This window comes from Felis catus, chromosome C2 (assembly GCF_018350175.1).
Source record: "Felis catus isolate Fca126 chromosome C2, F.catus_Fca126_mat1.0, whole genome shotgun sequence".
NCBI classification, from domain to species: Eukaryota; Metazoa; Chordata; class Mammalia; order Carnivora; family Felidae; genus Felis; species Felis catus.
Genome location: NC_058376.1, coordinates 81129875 through 81142190, shown reverse-complemented (window position 1 = coordinate 81142190; position 12316 = coordinate 81129875). Strand labels below are relative to the sequence as shown.

At 49.1% G+C, this 12316-nt stretch overlaps 1 protein-coding gene across 13 annotated transcripts in view; it reads right to left on the bottom strand.

Annotated features, from left to right (window-relative positions):
* The window catches only part of DGKG (diacylglycerol kinase gamma), a 217099-nt gene that overhangs the window by 100748 nt on the left and 104035 nt on the right, over positions 1 to 12316 (bottom strand). For all 13 annotated transcript variants that reach the window (XM_023260324.2, XR_002745328.2, XR_006585184.1 and 10 more), the window contains 2 exons: positions 8544 to 8633; positions 6080 to 6240 (listed from right to left, as the gene is read on the bottom strand). In XM_023260324.2, coding sequence (XP_023116092.1) covers positions 6080 to 6240; positions 8544 to 8633 — 251 coding nt within the window. The remainder of the gene's footprint in view (positions 1 to 6079; positions 6241 to 8543; positions 8634 to 12316) is intronic.

The window sequence follows — 12316 nt, the reverse complement described above, 5'->3', positions numbered from 1 at the left end:
GCACACCATTGCCTCATGTGGCTGACGGCTACCATACCGGACAAATGCAGGTCTAAATCACTTTGGCAGCTTACGTTGATAAAAAGACAAAGAAGATAATAAACCACATCATTTGGAACCTGGCTTGTTCTGAAAACTTACGGCAGGTTGGAGGATGAAAAAGAGTGCAGGCCCCTTGTCCAAGACATCTCTCAGTGAGTCCCATTGTCTTAGTACCTGCATGGCTCTCACAGGTGACAGACAAGAACATGACACTGAGGAAACCCAAAAAGTTGCAGGGAAAATGATAACTTTTTGGTAAATTCCCCAATGGGGAGGAGGCTCATCGTGGTGGAGACTTAGCTGGTGAAGCCTGAGAAATACAATCTGGAAGGGGGAAGATGGTGTGTGGGTTAGCGTGATGCCTGTGGCCTCTCCTTGGCCCCTGGGTTCCCCTAGCATCAGAAATAGATTTCATTGAATCAAGGGATTAGCTGTTCACTCCTCCTGTTAAGGCCCAGTGAAAGCAGAGCCTTTGAGGTATTTGGAGTTACACATACCCCAGGCATTATTTCACAGTCCCCAACTTCCTGTCACTGATACCTGGCCATCCTGACATTTCTGCAAATCCAAAAATAAAGACCAGGGACGAGGAGGCCAGAGAAGCCAGAGGAAGTAGCAGCCTGAATGACTATGTTTAAAATCTCTTGCCAATGGATGTTATCAGTTAGGGGGACTGAGAGGGCCAACTATCCCAGTTCTTCACTGGGAGTGGGCCGGCATGTAAGTAGGTAATAGAAATGTGGTGGCACTGAGGTCACAGTCACTCTCTAGATGGGCCAGGAGAGTGTGTGTCCTGTTTATCCCTCCATGTATTACATGGATTCTGTTGGCACCAAGGGGACCAGGTGAACTTGTCAGGGCAAAATCTTTACCACCTGGGGCCACCACAGCAGCAGTCATTGTCAGTGCCTTCATACACAGAAGGCAACAGACATCTGTTATCAGTTAAGATATTCCAGGTCCTTCAAAAGAGGCAAAGACTTTGCAAGGCTCTCTTTGCCAAAGGAATCTGACTCTAATTATCACAAGGAAGTAAATTGTGGGTTGGTTTACATACCTACTTCTCCTCTTACAAAGTTTGGGAAGTCAAACAGGGAGGAAGAGCTTCTGCAAATGTCAGCTCCAGATTCTGTTAGGGTTGCGTGTTGGCTACTTGTTTTCTCAAGAATTTCCCTTTCCAACTTTTAAAGAGCGAGCATACAAACCCAGCAAACATTTTATTGAGAGAAGCCTAAGGGTATACCAAGGAGATAAAAAAACAGTCCTGGTTCCTCACTGCTTCGCAATAGAATGTTAAATACGCACAGGCTAAAGGTGTATGAAAACAATCATGAGAAAGATACTGTGAAGTTCTTTATAACTTGAAAGATGAACGGATTGGATTATTATAAGTCAGCCCCAGGCAAATAAATACCCTGCCCACTGAGTGTGATGGAGAATCTGTTTGTATGCATTTCCTTGGGGGACAATGAGATGGTCTTCTTTTCCTTCCTCCTGTCCCTCCACTTCCTTCCTTCCTACTTATTTGTAAGAATGAATTAAAACCATCATCATCATGGCTCTTGGGATTACGGCTAGGTTATCTAGTTAATGTGAGGCTGTTTATTCCTTTTTGGTGTGTTTATCCATCTGGTCAGGAAATACTGAGTGAAATTTCTTGCATATGGCACCGTGTAGACAGACCAAGAGGTATCAGGAATCATGTTTTGGCAGCCAGAGTTGAGTGTGTTAAGAAAGAGAAGATGTGGGGCGCCTGGGTGGCGCAGTCGGTTAAGCGTCCGACTTCAGCCAGGTCACGATCTCGCGGTCCGTGAGTTCGAGCCCCGCGTCAGGCTCTGGGCTGATGGCTCAGAGCCTGGAGCCTGTTTCCGATTCTGTGTCTCCCTCTCTCTCTGCCCCTCCCCCGTTCATGCTCTGTCTCTCTCTGTCCCAGAAATAAATAAACGTTGAAAAAAAATTAAAAAAAAAAAAAAAAAAAAAAAAAGAAAGAGAAGATGTGGGGCTAAAGACTCGGAAGGCGGCCATGGCTGTAAGCTGCCATCTAGAAGTTTCTAGGCAGGGCACCCAGCCCTGCTACTCAGCTCTCCCGTTTGTCTGGCTGCTTGTAGAGGCTGGGTCCCCTCCTTTCTATCATTTTTCCCCTTCATCTAGCTCAGTTCCGGTTTCTGCTCCTGTGTAGGTCCACTTCCTTTGGCCATTCTTCTCTGTTCTGATGGGGTGTCTCCACTCACTGAAGACTTTGTCGGGACCATCCACATCAGAATTCTCTCAGAGGCCTGTTAAAAAGGCCAACTCGATGGGGCGCCTGGGTGGCGCAGTCGGTTAAGCGTCCGACTTCAGCCAGGTCACGATCTCGCGGTCCGGGAGTTCGAGCCCCTCGTCGGGCTCTGGGCTGATGGCTCGGAGCCTGGAGCCTGTTTCCGATTCTGTGTCTCCCTCTCTCTCTGGCCCTCCCCCGTTCATGCTCTGTCTCTCTCTGTCCCAAAAATAAATAAACGTTGAAAAAAAAAATTAAAAAAAAAAAAAAAGGCCAACTCGAAGACCTGGCTCAAACCAACCAAATCAGAATACAAACTAGGATCTGTCATGGGGGCGGAATTTACATTTCTGACAAAGGGCACTGGTGAGCCCTCACACATTGGATGTGGAGACTCCCCCCACGGTGTTGCTGTGAGGGGAAGCATTTGAGGACAGAGGGGGCTGTGCAGAGGCCCCCTGGCTCGTGGTCCACAGCTCAGTGAGCTCTGGTGCTCGACACTCACTCACGGTTCCAGCTCCACTCACCAGCTGCTACCTGTCTCCTTATTGTTCGAAGCTACAGTTCCTCCTGACAAAGTTCCAAAGGATAATGCCTACACCTACCAACAGGGAGCTGTACCTGCCATGCAGTAGGCACTCAATACCTGTTAGCAAGCTGTACCCTGGTCACTACAGGAAAAAGACACAAGTGTTGGTGAAACTGTAATGATGGGAAGCCAGATCTGTCAGGCAGGTCCCACTGGCAACAGCTGAAGGCTGCGTGTTCCCACTGGGGGAAGTGGCGCCTGAGCTGGTGGTCCCCAAAGGAGAGAGGCCTTTAAGCCGAGAAAAGGAGCGAGGGGTCCGCCTAGGTCACTGAGGGGACAGCTGGAAGAGGCCTAGGGAAAGGTGTCTCCCCCACCTGATGACAGGAGAACTGCGGAGATAAACCCGATTGGGGCACAGAGCCCCCTTAATATGCTGCCAGTCCAATCATCCATCCTCTCAGACCCTGACCGTGGGTACAGCGATACCTCTGTCTTCTGTTGTAGTCACAGAAAACCAGTGCTGACTTAGGAGTCAGAAAATGAAAGCAAACCCCTCCATTTGACTCTCCGTTTCCTCACCCACAAAATGGAGAGAATACTGCCCTTCAGTGTAGTTGTGAGAATAAAAAAAAATCTATAAATATGGTAAATTTGAAATCCAGTAAATACAACATATTTTAAAACATCCTTCCCTCTTCCGTGGCTCCTCTCTTAGTCTTTTTTTTTTTAATTTTTTTACATTTATTTATTTTTGAGAGATAGAGTGAGACAAAGTGAGAGCAGGGGAGGGGCAGAGAGTGAGGGAGACAGAATCCGAAGGAGGCTCCAGGCTCTGAGCTGTCAGCACAGACGTGGGGCTTGAACCCATAAACCGTGAGATCGTGACCTGAGCCGAAGTCAGACGCTCAACCTACTGAGCCACCCAGGTGCCCTTCTCTTAGTCTTCTTATTAAAAAACAAAATCCTGGGGCTCCTGGGTGGCTCAGTCGGTTAAGCATCCGACTTCGGCTCAGGTCACGATCTCATGGTCCGTGAGTTCGAGCCCCGCGTCGAGCTCTGTGCTGACAGCTCAGAGCCTGGAGCCTGCTTCGGATTCTGTGTCTCCCTCTCTCTCTCTGCTCCTCCCCCGTTCATGCTCTGTCTCTCTCTGTCTCAAAAATAAATAAACATTTTTAAAAAAAAGCATTAAAAAAAATAAAAAATAAAAAATAAATCCTTTCCTTAAACCTGCCCTTCCCCCAAGCTACCTATTATTTTCCCCTTCTACTTCCTTTTTCTTTTAAAGCCACCAACAATTTCAAAGGAAGCACAGGTGAGGATGGCTGACAAGCGAAGGTATCACACAATCTGGGCCTAGGTGGTTGGTTTGGAGGGACTCATTTGCATATGAAAGTGGGCAGCGTAACTGCAAAGGTGGGGAAACAGAGGAAAGACTGTAAGGCACGGGGTGCCTGTGTCATTCCCAGCCCTCACTAGTCAAGTGTCCTGAGGCCCCATCTGTAAAATGGGGACTATGGGGACAATGATACCCACAAGACTGTGATGAGATTGCAATATATAAGGTCTAGCGTAGAGGAGAGCACATAATAGGTGCTCAATAAATGCTAGTGTCTTTGTTGCATCCCCCTCCGAAACCCTAGCTCTATCTATGGAATAGTTGGTTCTCTTTTCTCCCCGATCCCATTCTCAACAGTTTGGGAAACTGTCCACACCAGTCCTCTTATGCCCAGAAGCTGAGTTCAGTAAAACAAACTAACTGAGTTGTGCTAGATGTGCTGGGGGCTGGAGGAAGAAAGAGGAGTGTGGCACTATTCTTGTGCTCTGTGTGTGTGTGTGTGTGTGTGTGCTGGGGGTTGTGTTAGAGGGGTGTGTTGGGTGTATGTGTGTCAGGGGTGTTAGGGGTGTGTGTTGGGTGTATGTGTGTTGTGTATATGTGTATTGGGTGTGTGTGTTAGGGGCATGTTTTGCGTGTAATGTGTGTTGGATGTGTGTGTGTGTGGGGGGGTGTTAGGTATATGTGTGTTGTGTGTGTGTTTTGGGGGTATGTGTTAGAGGAGTGTGTTTGGTGTAAGTGTATTGGGAGTGTGTGTTAGGGGTGTATGCTGGGAGTATTTGTGTTGGGTGTGTTGGGGGGTGTGTATGTGTGTTGGGGTTGTGTTAGGGGTGTGTGTTGGGTGTATGTGTGCTATGTGTGTGTATGTATGGTGTGTGTGTGTATGTACCTTGCAGGTGTGTCTTAGGGAGTATGTTGGGTGTGTGTGTGTTGTGTGTGTTGTGTGTGTGTGTGTGTGTGTGTGTGTGTGTGTGTGTGTGTGTTGGGGATGTGTGTTGGGAGTATACTAGGTGTATGTGTTGGGCGTGTGTGTTAGTGGGGTATATTGCGTATATGTGTGTTGGGTGTGTGGGGGGGGTTGGGGTGTGTGTTAGGGGGGTGTGTTAGGTATATTATGTTGGGGTGTGTTTGTGTTGGGAGTGTGTGTTAGGGCAGTGTGTGTGTGTGGGTGTGTGTTTGTGGGGGGCGTCTGTGTGTTGGGGGTGTTAGGGCAGTGTGTGTATGTGTGTGTATTGGGTGTGTGGGGGGGTGTCTGTGTGTTGGTTGTGTGTGTATGTGTTGGGGGTGTGTGTTAGGGCACAGTAAACCAATCCCTTCAACTTAGTGCAGAGACTGCACTGATGGGGTGAATGCAAAAGGCTGTGGAAGCACCAAGGAGGAGAATGGAGCTCAGCTGAGAGGTCAGCTGGGAGGAGACACCCCCAGAGGTTCATGAGCACCTGGAGTGTAGGAATTCAGTTGAGCCCAGGCGAGAGAACAGAAGAGAAGGAATTCTGACAGCTAAGCCAGTCAAGCCAGCTTGGGACCACATGGTTCTCCTTGGAGGATCAGAATTCTAAATTCTGGAAGCTTGCATGAGAGTCTTCTCCTGACCTTGCCCCTTGGTTATTTCCTGGTGTTGCTTTTTTAAAACTGTTTCAAATCATCCTAAGGGTAAGTTTGTTTTTCAAAAAATTTCTTATTTTCTTTTGTTAGTTAAAATTATAGGGGAAAGAATTTTCTCCATGACCTAGGGTTTGGGACCTTCAAGGTGTCTATGCCTAGGCCAGATGCAAGGATGCTTGGACCCAAGTTAAGACTGGGGGCAGCTGACAGAGGTAAAGAGCAGGGACTCAGAGGGGGACAACAGAAGACCAGAACCTTTTTGCCACCCAAACATTTATCTTCCATGCAGAAAGGCAATCCTTGACCAACTCACCACACCAATGGAGAAATAGTTGTTCATGATGTTGTACGGGACCTGGTCCCCATTCTCCACCTCTTCTCTGGGGCTGACTTCCAGATGCCAGCGGTCTAGCATCACCAAGGGGCTCTGCTCGATGTCCTTCAGGATTTTTGTCAAGCTGCCCCCTTCATAACCTGTGGAGCATGGCATTACATTTGTCTCCAGAGCAAAAAGGCTAAGTTGTTGTTGATGTACAGGCAGCTGTCAGGGCAGGGAACCCTGTGGGCATCTGTGATCAAGAGACCCTCCGCCTGCAACCAGTGTGTCTGGGGGCCAGAGAGAGTTGTGTTCCCTGAGCCATGGAAAAGGACAGAACAATAGGGCATAGAAAGAAAATGGGAGATTTGGAAGCCAAAGTAGTCAGGGTAGTGGTGGGAGCTGGCCAAAGTTGGGCAGGCTTATGTAGTTAAAAGAAACCCTAAAGAATTATTGGGCTGGGTGGGAGAACACAGGACAACAAAGGGTTCATTCCAGGACTTTGTCATGTTGCAGATGGACAGTATGATAGAGTTTTAAGATGGACCCCACTATCCCTGCCTACCCCAGCCCCTAGGTATATACCCTGCAAAACTCCCAGGACTTGTAAATAAGATAGGACAGTCACTGCCATGACTAGGCATCTTATATGGCACAGTTGACTTTAAGCAAGGGAGATTACCTGAGTGGACCTGACCTAATCAGGTGAGTCCTTAGAAAGGACCGGGGTGTTCCTTAAGAAATAGATTCAAAGCTTGAGAGGGATTCTCAAGGGAGAATTCTCTGATGCTGGCTTTGAAAATGGAGCAATTCGGGGTGCCTGGGTGGCGCAGTCGGTTAGGCGTCCGACTTCAGCCAGGTCACGATCTCGCGGTCCGTGAGTTCGAGCCCCACGTCGGGCTCTGGGCTGACGGCTCAGAGCCTGGAGCCTGTTTCCGATTCTGTGTCTCCCTCTCTCTCTGCCCCTCCCCTGTTCATGCTCTGTCTCTCTCTGTCCCAAAAATAAATAAATGTTGAAAAAAAAATTAAAAAAAAAAAGAAAATGGAGCAATTCATCTGTCAAGGAAAAAGGAAGCCTCAGGGATGTGATAGTGGTCCCAGCTAACAACCAGCAAGGAAATAGGGACTTCAGTCCTACAACCAAAAGACTCAATTCTGCCAACAACCTGAATGAGCTTAGCAAACTCTCTGTCCAGAAATTCCAGAGAAGAGCACAGCCTGTCCAACACCCTCATTTCAGGCTGGGAGGCCCTGAGCAGAGAACCCAGTCACACTGTCACAGGCCTTCTGACTGACAGGACCATGAGCTGACAAATGGCTGTTTTAAGCCTCTATATTTATGATAATTTTTATGCAATAGAAAAGTCGTATAGAAAGAGAATTGCAAGTCATGAGAGGTTAGTGGGAGAGTCAGTCTTTCCTTTCAGATAACACTTCTGTGTTCCTGCTTACCTTCAGGGCAACCTTGAAGAGTATTTCCACGTTGCTAGTTTGGTCAGCTCCCTAGGGATGCCTCACAAGATAGCAATGGTAGTCACCATGTAGTTAAGGGCCTGGGGGCTCTCTGGGAGCACAGGGCTGCGCTTACTGCATGAAATTTGTGCTGAGCTATGCTGCCTAGATGCACAGAGCATGGGGCTATATTCTGCTTCCTCCCCTGGAACAGAGGGCTCTTCCCTCACCTCAGTGTGTGGCTGAAGACATCCGTTCCTGCTGAATTCCTTTTGGGCTGGCTCCTGCTTGATCTACCCCTGCCACCAGGCATATACCCAGCTCCGAACACTGACCGCTGCCTGGCCTGGCCTTGAATTCTCTCTGAACGCATCAGCCATCTGGAATCCCACCCCAGTTCTGCCTGCCAGACTGCTCGGTCCCTTCCATGTGCTGCCCTGGCCTCCTCTGTTCTCTGGAGCATTCCCAGATCCATGGGTTCTGTTGCAGTTTACAGAGTTCTCTGTAGCTCTTGCCTCTTGTCCCATAAGCTGGTCACTAGTTTGAGATCCCTCACAGGGGGATTTCAAAAGGACCGCCAATGGATGTGGAGCCTACGATGATCTGGATGCCCCTGGTAGCTGGCAATGTAGCTTTTCAGTTTGCATTCTGAATCCTAGTTCAGAAGAATAGCAATAATTTGCAGAGGAGGGAATTTTATTCAGAAAATGCCTAAGTGTGCCCCTACTCAAGCGAGTACTGTGGGGGGAGATAGATGAGACTACCCTAAGGCCAACTATGTCCTGCCAGGGTAGGCAAGCTCTTCGCTGATAGTTTCAGGGAGATAGTAGACATATTGAGGGGTAAATGCAGATCTCGGCAGGATGTGGAAGGCAAGGGAATGGTCATGGAGTAGATATGACTCTGTGGAATGTAATTATTAAAAGGGAAGTTGAGCCTAGCTCTGCAGAGCATCCCTTGAAATTGGAGTGCTTGTCCCCAGGGTAGTGCCACCTGCATGCACACTCACCTCCTCCCCAGCGGAGACAGCGGGCCAGGTCATTTCCTGTTCCAAGAGGCAGGACAGCCACCGGTGGATGCTTTGCGAAGTTGGCCTTATCTGCAGCCCATGCAGAGGAAGAGAAAATCATATGCCACTGGATTACAGAAACTTTGGGTTATCTATCCTTGATCTTATGCTTCAACCCTTCCATAGCATTCTTTGCTTGAATAGCTCCATGATGGAGAGAGAACACACTACCTCCTAAAGCTGTCTCTTCCATCTGCAGCGTGTGAACCACTACTAAGGATTCTTTCATATTGAGCTGACGGTCTCCGTGTAACTTGCACCTGCTTATCCTCATTTCATCCAAATTCTGTCCTTTGGGGTGACAGCATACACCTTGAAAACAGTAGTTCCGTAATCATAACGAACGCTTTTTCCATTTATCCCTCAGACCAACTCTGCAAGGTATTATTATTCTCCTCATAGATGAAGAAGCTGAGGTTCAGAGGGGGAAAGTAAGTCCAGAGTCAGGATCCAAATCCAGATCTCTGTGCTCCCAAGCCCAGTCCCCTCCTTGCTTCAGGGGCTAGGCAGGTGCATGGGCAGTAGAACAGCTGAGTCTGAGAAATCAGGGAATAGTGGGGCCTTTTGGAAACTGAAGCTGCCTCAGGTAAAATCACGCAGGTTCAAAGTTTAAAAATAATATTGCGTCTGACAAACAAAACCTCAAGGTGTCATTTGGCACCCAGGTACCAGTTTGTCACTTCCGCCCACCCCTACCCCAGACTTGCAAATACACAATTCCTAACCTTATCTCCCATGCTGGTTGTGAGGGAGTATCAGACTGAAACATCAGAGAAAACACAGCAGAACACGTGTGGTCTAATCTGGCTGCGGGTCTACAGCAACACGTTGGCCACCCTGAGAAAGCTGGAGCAGGCACGGGCACCCACTGGGCTCCAGGGGGCGCCACTGATATAAACTGCGGCACGCTTTGGGCCCTGGGGATGTGAGTAACGCTGATTGAGGAGTGTGGGTGGGGGGAGGGGTGATGCAGGAATCAGCAAGTGAGGCTAATGCTAGAGCTGCCCCAGCAAAAGGGGAGTTCATAGGTCCCCGGGGTTCTCTGACTTATGCTGGAAATGGCGGAGCTCAGGCAAGACCTGGGGCTGAGATCATCACCAGGAGATGTAAGTTGGGGGACAGAGCAAAGCGATGGACTCTGTCATGGTTCCCAGAACACACGGTCTGCATTTATGCCTCCCTGCCTTTGTACAAGCTGTGCCTTTTACTTGGAAGGCCCTTGTTTCCTTATGTCTGCTCCTTCTGTGGTCCCCATCTTCATGCATTGAGGCTAGAAACCCAGATGTCATCCTAGGTTTTTCCCTCTTCCTCACCCTGCTCAGTTTCCACATGCTCTTTCCTTAATAGATCTGTCCACCGTCTCTTCTAGCTATTCCTATGGCGATGCCTGAGCTCCCTGACGTGATTCCTTCCTCCTGGTCTTGAAGCAACTGCCTCCTCTCTGCCTTCCCAGCCTCAGTTCCGCCAGTGGCTCTCCACACCTTCAAGGCAGGCTGTCCCTGAGCTGGAGCCTGAGCACTGCAGTCCCCTGCTCTCTGCTTTCCCTCTGTCGTGGCTGCTCCCATCATCTCCAACATGGTACTGGGGTCTGCCTTCCACTCTAGCCTCCTCCTGCTTGACATGTCAACCATGCTTAAGTATCTTCAGTGCCTTAAGTCATAAGCTCTCTGTTGCTTAGGTGCTGCCTCTGGGGGACCCTCCCTGCTTGCCCTAGTCTGGGCTAGGTGCCTCTCCAGAGTGTTTCTTCAGCACCAGGAACAATCTCCCAATTGACTCTTGTAATTGACTACTCACTTGTTGCCTCAATGTGCTGTATCCTCCCTGGGGGAACTATATCTCATCCACCACAGTATCTCTGCATACATTACAGAAGGCCTACTATGTACTGGTGCTGTGTTGGGTGCTATGACTCTAATAGTGGGTCAAAGTGCCAAGACACAGGCTCTCATGATGCTTACAGTTGAGAGGGAGAGACAGATATTAATGAGGTCTTCATATAAATGAGACATAATTTCACATTCATACTGGAAAGGGAAAAAGTGTGATCATATAATAAGGTGACTGAGGTTGGATCCTCTGAGGAAGCTACACTTTGGCTGAGATCTGAAGTAGAAGTTGACCAAGGAATGGCCAGGGAGCATACCAGACAGGAGGAACCACTTGTGCAAAGGCCCTGTGGTAGAAGGGAGACTGGTATATTCAAGGGTCCGAGAGAGGGACTGAGTGGCTGGAGTCCAGAGAGAGAAGAATGGCGGTAGGAAGTAAGGCTGGAAGTAAGCAGCTGCTGCAGCACGAGGACCTTATAGACCATTTGAAAGGTTTTTGTCCTTATCCGAAGAGTACTGGGAAGACACTGATGTGCTTTACACACATCATGAACCCACGGACATTCAGGAAAGACCACTCTGGCTCTAGAGTGAGTATAAACAGATCAATGGGAGGACCAACACAGGGTGGCAGAAGGCACTAAATAAGTAATTTAACATTCCTGAATGAATGAATGAATGAATGAGCATCATGCAGTTATTCCTTCCATGACTGTTTCTTCTCTTCAGGTTGCCAGCCTGTTACATGACCTTTCTTCTTCCAGTTTTGGGCACAGACTTTCCCCCGTGTTCTCTGGAATAGCCATCTCATAGGAATAGCTACAAGAGACGGTGATGAGATGGTGAAGAGACGGTGAAGTGAGATGAATTTTATAAAGTCACCAAAGCCTGCATTCTCCTTCGTGATGGAGAGGGAACCGTGTGAGCGGCTCCCAGGACTGTGGCCATCCACCCTTTGCTGATCAGCTTTTCCTTCCTCGGCTCCCAGAGGAAGGGAGGATGCCTCCCCACTCCCACAAACAACTCCAGAGCCGGAGGTGACAGGAGAGCGTGGGTGCCTGTTTGGCAGGGTTGTGTCCATGGTAACTGAAGTGCCTGTGGGGAGCCAGGTGTGGTCCCACCCTTCCTGGTGGTCTGCTTACGACCCCCAGAGGCACAGCCTTCCCTGCCCCAGTCAGGGTCTACCCATGCCCATCCCTGACTCCTCTCTTCCTCTCATCCTGATGGCTCCATCTTCCAATGCTATCCAGAAGCCAGCCGACCACTTCTCACCACTTCCTCTGTGTCTCCTGTTGTCCAAGCCTTGGTCACTTCTCACTTGGGTTGCTTCAGGTGCCTCCTGCAGGTCTCCCTGCTTCTGCCCTTTTCTCACGACCCGCTGTGTACTTTTGCTCGAAACCGCCCAGCATCTTGGGACATTTCTGGTATGAAAGCCATATTCTGTTTACTGCCCTACACGTCCTAGTGACCTGGCCCTGTGCTATCCCAGCTTCATCCTCTGCCATTCTTCCCTCACACGCTCCGTTCCAAGCACGCTCTGCAGTCCTGCTGCCTTCAGCAGCCTGGCTTTGCTCCTACCTCAGGGCCTTTGTATTTGCTGTTCCTCCTGCACAGACTGCTATTTCCTCAAGTATCCACATGGCTCACCTCTCCTCCAGGTTTCCATGCAAACATCATCTGCTATGTGATGTCTTCCCCAAACACTCAGTCTTAGATCGTAGACCACCCCCAACCTTACCCCTGCTGGGCTCCTTGCCCCATCCCTGCTGTGTTTTTACCACCTTCCGCATGCTGTATGTTTCTCTTGTGTTTTGGTTTTTGTTTGTTTGTTTGCTTATTGCCTGTCTCTTCCGTCTAGAAAGGAAGCTCCGCAAGGGTGGGATTTCC